Here is a 10,872-nt window from a genome sequence, read left to right as displayed (position 1 = left end):
CCATCAGAGCTCTGGGGGGTCTATGCCTCCAAGGCCACTGGGGCCTCCTCTGGCCAGGCCATCCCGGGGCTGGCACCTCCTCCACCCTCCCTGTCCCCAGTCAAGCTCTTGGTAGAATCGGAGTACCAGAGGCCGAGGCTGTTCCAGTCTAATGGGGAAACAGGCATGTTCCTTCAAGAGTTGATGTCAGGGCAGCTGGGGCACTGGGGGACCAGGGAGGACCTGTATCAGCTTCCCTGCCCTGTCTCCCCTCCCTGGGGGGTGGTCAGGCTACCCAGGTTCAAATCCCAGCTCTGTGACCTTGGGCAAGTCACTTCACCTCTCTGGGCCTCAGCCTCCCGTCTGTAAAATGGGATAAGGATACGACCTGCTTCTTAAGAGTTTTGTGAAGTTGAAATGACTCAGCACACATTAAGCAGATAGAACAGGGCCTGGCACAGAGTAAGTGCTCATTAAGGGAAAGGGGGTGTGTTTTGGCACCTGGCAGACCCAGGTTCAAACCCCGGGGCTGGCCTCTGCTTGCTGTATAACCTTCAGGATAATATATTCTCCCCGTGGCCCACAAGGCCCTGCACAACCTGCCGACCCCCTCCCTGCCCTCCCCTCCTCCTCTCTCCCCCTTGCTCACTCCGCTCCAGCCACACGGGCCTCCTTGCCATCCTCCAAGGCAGCAGGTCCAGTGCTGCCTCAGGGCCTTTGCATGGGCTCCCATCATCATCTGACTCCGTGACACTTCACCTGAAATCATTTTGTTCCTGCTTCTTTGTATACCGCCTGTCTTCCCCCACCAGATGTACCTGGTCTGTCTTGATCCCCACACTGTCCTCTCAGGGCCCGGCACACAGTAGGCACTCAGTATATGTCAGATGAATGAATGGACGGGTACATTGATTGGGAGGACGAAGAAAAGAGATGACAGTTGAAATCTCAGGGCTTAGTATACAGTCGGTGCTTAATAAACGGGTGGGTGTCTTGAGAGGGGTTGGTGCCATCTTATAGCCACGCTTAAAACCTTGGACCTTCCAATATGGGATCTGAGTCACTGGATGCCTTGCTTCTTTGTGTCTGTCCATCCATCCATAAGGAGCCCTGATGGTGCAGTAGTTAAAGTGCTCGGCTGCTAACCAAAAGGTCAGTAGTTCAAACCCACCGGCTGCTCCGCGGAAGAAAAATGTGGCACTCTGCTTCTGTAAAGATTACCAGTCAAAAACCAAACCCATTGCCATCAAGTCGTTTCTGACTCCATAGTGACCCTATAGGACAGAGTAGAACTGCCCCATAGGGTTTACAAGGCTGTAATCTACGCGGAAGCAGATTGCCACATTTTTCTCCTGAGGACCGAGCGGCTGGTGGGTTCAAACCACCGACTTTCCAGTTAGCAGCCGAGCACACTTAACCATTGTGCCACCAGGGCTCCTCTGTAGAGATTGTTGTGTTGTTGTTAGGTGCCATCGAGTTGGTTCTGACTCATAGCGACCCCGTGTACAAAAGAAGGAAACACTGCCCAATCCTGCGCCATCCTCACCATCGTTACTAGAGCCCATTGTTGCAGCCCTGTGTCAGTCTATCTTGTTGACGGTGTTCCTCTTTTCTGCGGACCCTCCACAGCCTTGGAAACCTATGGGCCAGTTCTACTCTGTCCTATAGGGTCTTTATGAGTCAACTTGACGACAAAGGGTTTTCATTCATCCATTCATCCATCCGAGAAATATCTGTTGAGCACCTACTGTGTGCTAGTGAACCAGCTGAGCTGGCTCCGGTGGGGGTGGGGGGCTTGCGTCAACCTTCCCTCTAGGTTGACTTTTATCAGACCCTCCAAGGCTGGCTCAGGGTTTGTTTGCAGCCTCCCCCCATATCTGGGAGCTCAATTCCTACAGACATACCCACAGTAATCCAAACGGCAGTATCAAGGACTGAGTAAGCGCTGAGGGCTACTCCACAGCATTTGCTCCCAAGCAAGGAGCTGGCTCGCTTAGAGTGTGAAAGGTCAAAGCACCTGGGTTCAAATCTCTGGTCCTCTTGTAGCTGGGTGCCCTTGAACAAGGCTTTACCCTCTCTGTGCTTCAATTTCCCCAGCTGTAAAAAGAGGATACTAGAGCCTCCCTAGGAATCCCTGGGTGGTGATAATGGTTAAGCAGTTGACTACAGGCCGAAAGGTTGGTGGTTCCAACACACCCAGAGGCGCCTAGGAAGAAAGGCCTGGTGATCTGCTTCTGAAAGGTCACAGCCTTGAAAATACTATGGAGCAGTTCCACTCTGCACGCATGGGGTCACCGTGAGTCTCCACCAAATGGCAACTTGACAACAGCAATAACAAGTGCCTCCTTCGGGAGCTCAGCAACAACGGGCCTGGTACCCAGCAGGCGCTTAATAAATGTCACACATTTCTGTTTGGGTATGTGGCTGCTGTGCCCGAGTATCCATGGGGTGGGGGGAGGGAGAGGCGGCGCTGGGAGTGGTTCCAGCCTGGGCCATGCAAATAACATGCAAACACTGCCCCGGCCGCCCTTGCGCCCGTGGGGGCGTCCGCTAACCCCGCGGGCGGTGCTCTTGGCGCGGAGGCTGGCGCGGCTGGCCCGGGCGCTGACCGGCGGGAGCCGGCGTTCAGCCCGACTTTCAGCGTGCCGAGTAAATGTTTACATGGCGGGCAGCCAGGCACCCCGCGGCCGCCGGGCGGGGGAATGTAAACGCAGCTCGGGCGGGGCGGGGCTGGAGTGGGGGGTGGGGGGCTGGGGGGCGCATAGGTTATTAGACAACTACTGTGTGCAGTGAGCGCGACGCGGCCAGGCAGGCACAGCAGGGGGAAGTCGGGGCCCAGATGGGGGAACCTCAGGGCATTGTGGGGGCCCCCCTCTGTGCCAGTCTGGGGAATCTGGGAAGGCTTCTTTGAGGAGGCGCCGCCCAAGCTGAGACTGAAAGGGAAGGGGAGGAAGGAGGGAGGGGCAAGGAGAGGCTTCCAGGTGGAAAGGCCTGGAGGTGGGACATGATGTCAGGGGCAGCTTTAGTCCATCGCTGCCCACTTCTGGGCATTAATTTACACATCTGGAGGGGAAACTGAGGCTCAGAGAGGGGCAGGAAGTCGCTTAAGGACATCAATCTGTAGGCGTCAGATTCCTGCCTCTCAGACGAAACTCCAGCACCAGCCCTCTGCACCCTTGTCCCACAGTGCCCCCTGCTGGTAATGGCCTCACCTCCTTTCGCAGCGACCTCCTCGCTGTTCCTGGGATATGCCAGGCTCCTTCCAGCCTCAGGGCCTTTGCACTGGCTGTTCCCCTTCCCGAGATGCCATTCTCCTCGGCCTGGCCAATTCCTACCTTTTGTTCAAGTCTCGGCTCCATGGTCAGCTCCTTAGGGAAGCATTCGGCGACCCTAGATGGGGGAGCTGCTGCCCTGTCACCCCCCTCGCAGCACCCACACGTCCTCTGCTGCATTCTCCACAACCGTGTTCAGTGGTTGCTTGGTGAATCATTTCTACATTATTATAGATCATTAGGCAGAAGTTGTTCAGGGTCAAGGGTCCTGCTCTGTTCCCAGTGCCCAGAACCCTATGCCCGTTTGTAGATGGACAGATGGACAAGGGGGCATGTAGCTGACCGCCGCTGCCGCCCCCCCCCCGCGTGCCCGCAGGCCGAGGATGCAGCGCTGGAAGGCGGCAGCCTTGGCTTCGGTACTCTGCAGCTCCGTGCTGTCCGTCTGGATGTGTCGAGATGGCCTGTTCCTCAACCACCGCCTGGGACCTGCTCTGACCCCGCTTCGCCGGCCGCCTCGCACCCTGGACGCCCGGATCGCCCGCCTAGCCCAGTGTAAGCCCCTCCCCCTCCCGTTCTATTCTATCCTATAGCGTTGCTATGAGTCAGCATCGACTGGAGGGCACAGAAGATCAGTGGTGGAACTTTAGGCAGTGGAGTGGGGTCATCGAGGCTATTTTTAGATGGATGGGAGAGAGCAAATCCCCCCAACCGCCTGGCAGGGAGTGGGGGTGGCTGCTGGGAACCGGGGTCCCTTGGCTCAGCTGTCACAAGGAATTAGGCTCTGAACTTGAGGGGCAAGGGGGCCAGATGGAGATTAGCTCCGGGCAGTCGGTCTGGGTGGCCCCTGCAGCACAGCGGGGGAAGGGAGGGGAAGGCTGGACCTAGTGACCCACCAGGGTGGACAGGGACCAAGGGGTGTGGAGACAGGGAGAGATCTAGAGACAGGAAGACAGACTCAGAGAAAGAGAGAGAGAGACGTAGAGGCAGAGCGAGACAGAGACGAGAAAGAGACTGGGGTAAGGACACAGATGGGAACGCCCACCCGAGGGGCGTGGCCCAGGCAGGGGCCCTACCCAGCACCCCACTCTCCGCTGCCTCCTGCCCCGTGTCCACGCGTGCGCCCTCATGCACGGCTGGGGCGTGAACGCGTGCAGGGCGGCTTCAGGTGTGGGCCGCGTGCAGCTTGTGTGCACGTGGACATCCGCCCCGCCGGCCCACACAATCGCTCTTTCTTGTCCTCACAATGGACAAGGGTGGCCCCCGGCGCGGGTTTCACTTCCGCCCCCGCTCCCCTCTGCAGGCAGTGAAGTTCTTCCCAGGACACTGGGGCCCAGAGACTTGGGAGGGGCCCCCAAAAGCCAGCGTTCCAGGACTCGGGGCCAAAGCACAGAATGATGGAATTTCAGGAGCCGGAGAGGGTCTCAGCCCATGGGCAGGTGCCTGCCTGCCTTGTATCCTGTCCTTGGGCCCAGCAGGGGAGGAGTGGCCCCTGATCCCCAAAGCTGATGGTGATGGTGGCATTTCAGGCCTGGTGGGCATCTCATCCCTTTATATTTCAGACCCTGTGCATACAGTCAGCCCTTCTTGGGGGGAGGGAGAGGGAAGGACAGATATACTGTACTAAAAAAAGTATTCATTGTTTATCTGAAGCTCACGTGGAGCTGGGCATCTGTATTCTCTCTGGCAACCCCACCAGTAACTCGCCAGACACACACCTCGGGGGTGGGAGCACCAGAAATGAGCTAGGCTGGCAGCTACCCCCAGGATGGACTTCCACCCCAGTCCTGTCCCTGGGCTCAAAGAACAGGGAACACACTGCCCAGTGGCCCCCCACTTCCCACCCTCTCAGCGCCAGCCACTGCAGGAACTGTGCAAGCTTCACTGAGCAGGCAGGGAAACTGAGGCACCAAGCAGGGCCAGCCCCTGTCTGAAGTTGCACAGAGCAGAGCCAGGCTCAGAACCTGGGTCTCTGTAGCTTCTCAGCTCTGCTGTGGGAACACCCACCCCCAGGGCAGCAGACAGCCCCTCCCCCGGGGCCTCCCAGAAAGCTCCCACCTTTGACGACCAGGTGAAGCAGCCTTGGGGCCAGGCTGGGCTGCAGTGAGGACTTCCTCTCCTGACCAGAGGCATGACTGCCACCTACCTGGTGGCTGGGAGTCCCTGACAGCAAGTCCACCATCAGCACTGCCTGTCATTCCACTGCCTGTACTCTCCTGGGGCTGTGGCGCATTGGAGCAGGGCCAGCTGCTTGGGAAATAAATTTAGGCTGCACAGCCCTGGGAACCAGAGACTCAGGGTACTAGCGACTGTGGGAGAGGGGGGGCTGGCCTTGGGCCAAACTTGGGTTCTGGATGGAGCAGGAAGAGGGCGGTCAGGGCCCTTTTGCTCAGCCACCTGCTCGTGGCGTGGCCTTGGGCAATTCTTTGTTCTCTTGAACCATCTGTTTCCGCACTTATAATTCATGGTCCTGGTGGCACAACTGTTAAGCATTCAGCTGCAAACCAAAAGGTTGGAGGTTCGAACCCACGCAGCGGCTCTGGAGGACAAAGACCTGGCAATCTGCTTCTGTAAAGATTACAGCCTAGGAAACCCTATGGGGGCAGTTCTGCTCTGTCACACGGGATCGCCAGGAGTCGGAATCAACTCAGCAGCACCTAACAACAACACAGGGTAGCCCTGACAGGAGCTGTTGCCACCCCACGCGGCCAGGGACCCCTGCCTCAGTACCTGTTGTTGCTCTGTGCATTCTGAGAGGCCCAAACACCCCGATTTGGTCTTTTGGATGGGGAAACTGAGGCCCGCTGCAGCGGGGTGAATGAACACCCCAGGGGCTGTGGGGATTTTGGGTGGGGAGCCTCAGAGAAAGACAGCAACTTATGGCAGTTCACTAGAGGTTGAGGGGTGGGGGTGTGGGAAACAGCCCCCCAGCACTGCCTGGAGATGGTGTGCCAGTGCCCGGGGGCAGCCCAGCACAGAGGTGGGGGCAGGGGTTTGAGTCACTACCACCACCTGCTGAGCCCCCCTTTCATCTCTGCAAAGGAGGGGGTACAGCTGAGCGAAAAGGGGGCGACGACCCCAGGGCAGCCTAGCACACAGGTGGGGTCCAGAGAGTGTCGGGGGTGGGGCGGGGAAGGAAGCAGGGGGCCCCAGACGGAATGAGTTAAAAAGACCCACATCAGCCCAGCTCAAAGTAGGGAGGAGGGCAGGATGGAAAATAGCTCCGGTGGCCCAGCGTGGGCGAACAGTCGAGTGGAGTGTTAGTAGCCATGGGGACCCAGCGTGGAAGGCTGATATGCACCCCTCAACACCGCCCAGAGAGAGCATGATCAGCCCAGCAGAGGAGGCTGGTTTTAGCCAGAGGTCTGGATCTGACCCCCAACACTGACCCACCCCAGGGCCGCGCAGAAAGTGGATGTAGGGACAAGGGAGAAGCGGGTCAGAGAGGGAGTACCAGCGCCTTAGGCGCCCCAGCAAAGGTATTTTTCTGCAGGGGAGACAGCGAGGGTCGGAGACCCCCAGCTGATCCCCGTACCTCTTCTCTTACTCTCCACTCTCGCAGACCGAGCACTGCTGCAGGGCGCCCCGGACGCAGTGGAGCTGCGCGACCTGACGCCCTGGGCGGGGCGGCTTCCAGGTCCCCGCCGTCGGACCGGGCCTCGGCGGCGACGCGCGCGTGCGCGCTCGAGCACGCGGCCGTGTGGGCTGCGCGAGCTCGAGGTTCGCGTGAGCGAGCTGGGCCTGGGATACACGTCGGACGAAACGGTGCTGTTCCGCTACTGCGCAGGCGCTTGCGAGGCGGCCGCGCGCTTCTACGACCTGGGGCTGCGGCGCCTCCGCCAGCAACGGCGCGTGCGGCGGGAGCGGGTGCGCGCGCAGCCCTGCTGCCGCCCGACGGCCTACGAGGACGAAGTGTCCTTCTTGGACGCGCACAGCCGCTACCACACGGTGCACGAGCTGTCGGCGCGCGAGTGCGCCTGCGTGTGACTACCTCAACGGGCCCGGTGAGACGGGCCCCGCGCCAGATTGACCATGCGCAGAACATGCTGTCGAGGCCACGGCACTGACCTCGCGATAACTGCATCGAGATAAAGCGTGCGAAAATGGAGCGAGGGTTGTGATTCTGCGCTCACCCGGGGTGCCCATCTCCAAAGGAGAGGGTGAGGGCGGTGAACAAGGCGTTGTCTCCACTGAGGAAAGGGAGGGGTGATAGGGTGTCATCTGCAGGGGATTATGGGAGGATCCCATCTGCTTTGGAGGAGAAGGAAAGATACAAAGGGGGACAAAAGAAAAGTGGGGCAGTGTTGGCAGAGAGCTTCCTTCCCACCTCCCTGATAGTTCCTCTGCCCCTCCTCACAGTGTGGGCTTCTGAGGAGGAGAGGGGAGGATTGGAGTTGGTACAGGGAGGTGAAGCCATTCTGCTGGTGAAGAGACTGAGGTCTAGGTGGACCCAGGCTTGCCTTGCCCGATGGGCCTCCACAGTCTGGCCCCACCAGGGTGAACTCGGAGCCACTATCTCCTTTCGCCAGCTAAAAATACCAGCGGGCAGCCCACCACCTGGCGGGTAGAGCTCTGGGGCAGGCGCCAGCACAGTCGGCTGAAGACGGCGCCTGCTGGGGCAGAGCTGGGTCCCCAGAGACCTGGGTCCTGGACCTATAAAAGCCCTGGCCGGGCCCCGAGGGGGGATTTATGACGAGCCCCTGCAGAGAATGGAAAAAATGGGACGCCACGTTTAGATTTGCTGATGGTGTCACCTTGATGCTTGGCGGGATGTTGGGTTCTGGTGGGTCCCACGGTCTGAGGGGGAAGGGTCCTGTAAGACGGTGGAGAGGGGGGCCTGGAGGCCTCAGGGGGGTGCAATTCTCTTCCTGCTCATTTCCCCAGACTGGGGTCTTTGGAGGGCGCACACCCAGCTCCCGGTTCCCTGAGGTATAGTCCCTTCCCCTTCTCCGTGGTTCTGTCCACCCTGCCAACCAGGCCCCCTCTTCTTCCCACTCATCTGAGCCCAGCACCACCCTCCCAGACTTGTCCTCATTCCAAAACTGAAGGGTACAGATCAGAAACTGACCCCAGGGAGGATCACCCAGCCAGGCTTCCTGCCCCCCAGGACTCTGGCTGCAGCTGGAAACAGTCAAGGGCAGCTGACAAGCAGGACTTCCAGGGAGTTCGAAATGCACGGTTTGGCGGCATGGCTTAGCACGTGGGTGGTCTGCTTGGAAGGCAGTTCCCGGGCAAGGCTGGCTGAGGTCCGTGTCCGCCCCCACGGTCTTTTGACTGTGAGGTTTGGGGTGGTGAATTCCTCCACTCTTTGGTCCTGTCCCTGCAGAGAGGCCAGAGTCTCCAAATGCTGTGTGAGCAAGGTGATGCCCGCTCAGAGCCTCAGTTTCCCCATCAGGATGGATCTCTAGGTGGCTGGGGAGGCCTCCAGACTCAAGTTGCTGAGTCCAGGACACACAGCGGGGAAGCTGGTGTCCACCTGAGTCTGGGGTCCCCTGAAGCTTCAGCTGCCTCTGTGTCTGTGAGTGTGTGCACGCTGCCCGGGCCTCCTAGGACCTCGGCCTCCCTGTTGTCTCCCACCCAGATCCAAATCCCAACCACAGGGTGCGGGCCCAGCCATCAGACATTTGCAACGTGAACAGAACTGCCCCCGCAGACCCTGGGGTGGGGGTGGGGGTCTCAGCAACGCACACCACACACTTAGACACACACACACACACACACACACACACACACACACACACACACGGTGCTCAGAGACTACCACACCCACATGAACCCAAGAGACAATGGGATCACACACAGACCACAGCCCACAAGCTTACACACTCACCACTCACACAGGTCACACGCTCAGAGTGGTGCCCTCACACAGGGTCCCACATCAGCCACACACACACAGCCTCACCCTCAGACCCAGACGTACACTGAGCGTCACAACTGCACCCACCCTAACAACACACCTCCATTCAGAAAGTCACGCACAGTCACACAACTACGTCACAGCCGCGCACACAGAGCCGGCAGCCTCACTGCTGCACACTCGGAGAGATGCTCGTGCGACCTCACACTGGGTGGGACAACGACATGCAGACATACACGGAGACACACTGGGAGCCGTGTGTAGTCACAGCGCACACACAGTCACACCCACGGTCACACAGTTAAACATTCACAATAACAGTATCAGTCACACACAATGTCATACCCAGGTTCCCCACCACCCTACTCGCTTCTAGCTGACACACACACAGAATACACTTAGAGAAGCCCCACACCCCATCACACACTTAGTATCACAGCAGCCTCCCACAGCCCCGCACACCCTCATGCTGACCATCCCTCACACACATACACACAGCCCTAGAAGATCCACACAGCCATACAAAAACTCTTGCTGACACACACACAGGATCACACACTTTTCAGGCTACAGAGCCCCACACACAACCCTACACTCTCATGCACACACACAGTTACAGCAGCCCCTCACAGCCATGCATACACTCACTAACACACAAACCCCCATCACACATAGGGTCACAGGCCCGCACGCCCTCTTGGCAGGGGGATACCTGTCCTCCTCTATCCTGCCCCCAACCCCCAGTCAGCCACATCCAGCCACCTTTGCCCCAGGCTCTGGACAGAATGTGCAGCCTGCCAGACCACCCCCGGGTACCTGCTGGAGGAGAGGCCCCCGTGGGGCTTTGAACACCTGCCAGCCCCTGACACTGAGGGCTATAGACGGTCTCACTCCGGTTCTTCCACCTCCAAGCCTTTGGGGCCGGATCCTCCTCTGGGGTGGGGCCGTCCTGGGCGCTGTAGGGTGTTGAGCAGCATCCCTGGCCTCCACCCACTAAGTGCCTGTAACACCCTGCCTCCTGCTGTGACAACCAAACTACAGACATGGCCCACGTCCCCTGGGGGCAGACTGGCCCTGGGTGGGAGCACGCTCTAGAAAAAGGAGGCACAGCACTGTTCCTCACAGCATCCCCAGCTGGAGAGGGGTGACGATGTTGCGACCTCAGATCACGCAGGCAGTGAGCACAGCAGTGACAATCACGGGAACACCAACTAGAACCGTCGCTGCTGGGAGCACCACTCCCCCTTCCCAGGGAGCTGGTTCCCGGAGGGCGAGTGCCTGGGTGGGTGCGGTCCCCAGCAGGTGAGGTCGCGGCAGGTGAGGTCCCCACAGGTGAGGCCCCGGCAGGTGAGGCCCCGGCAGGTGAGGTCCCGGCAGGTGAGGCCCCGGGAGGTGAGGCCCCGGCAGGTGAAGCCCGGCAGGTGAAGCCCGGCATGTGAGGTCCCGGTAGGTGAGGTCCCGGTAGATGAGGTCCCGGCAGGTGAGGCCCCGGCAGGTGAGGTCTCGGCAGGTGAGGTCCCGGCAGGTGAGGCCCCGGCAGGTGAGGCCCCGGTAGGTGAAGTCCCAGCAGGTGAGGTCCGCAGGAACTGAGGTTCTTCCTGGCGGGTGAAGCCCTGGCAGGTGAGATCTCCAGTAGCTTAGGTTCCTCCTGAAAGGTGAGCTCCCGCCAGTGAGGTCCAGGCAGGTGAGCTTCCCAGCAGGTGACGTCCCAGTAAGTGAGGTCCCAGCAGGTGAGCTCCTGCAAGTGAAGTCCCAGCAGGTGAG

At 59.6% G+C, this 10,872-nt stretch overlaps 1 protein-coding gene across 2 annotated transcripts; it reads left to right on the top strand.

Annotated features, from left to right (window-relative positions):
- The first annotated feature begins 3,634 nt into the window (after positions 1-3,634).
- Positions 3,635-7,235, top strand: LOC101354007 (neurturin). 2 transcript variants are annotated; one of them, XM_004378423.1, is made up of 2 exons: positions 3,635-3,803; positions 6,811-7,235. In XM_004378423.1, the coding sequence occupies exons 1-2, from the start codon at positions 3,635-3,637 to the stop codon at positions 7,233-7,235; spliced, it is 594 nt and encodes a 197-aa protein (XP_004378480.1). The 2 variants fall into 2 exon arrangements, 1 of the variants encoding a protein (XP_004378480.1); XR_002824446.1 differs by lacking the exon at positions 6,811-7,235 and adding an exon at positions 4,552-4,658 and having other exon boundaries at positions 3,789-3,803.
- The last annotated feature ends 3,637 nt before the right edge of the window (positions 7,236-10,872 follow it).

Source organism: Trichechus manatus, unplaced genomic scaffold (genome assembly GCF_000243295.1).
Source record: "Trichechus manatus latirostris isolate Lorelei unplaced genomic scaffold, TriManLat1.0 scaffold00057, whole genome shotgun sequence".
In the NCBI taxonomy this organism is placed as follows: Eukaryota; Metazoa; Chordata; class Mammalia; order Sirenia; family Trichechidae; genus Trichechus; species Trichechus manatus.
The sequence above is the reverse complement of the archived record's forward strand: the minus strand, read 5'-3'. Positions and strand labels throughout refer to the sequence as shown.

What these genes read in the sequence shown, in the direction of transcription:
- LOC101354007 (XM_004378423.1), top strand. Translation starts at nt 3,635, where the DNA reads ATGCAGCGCTGGAAGGCGGCAGCCTTGGCTTCGGTACTCTGCAGCTCC. An exon ending in GATCGCCCGCCTAGCCCAGT is followed by an intron (nt 3,804 to 6,810) that starts GTAAGCCCCTCC and finishes CCACTCTCGCAG; the next exon opens with ACCGAGCACTGCTGCAGGGC.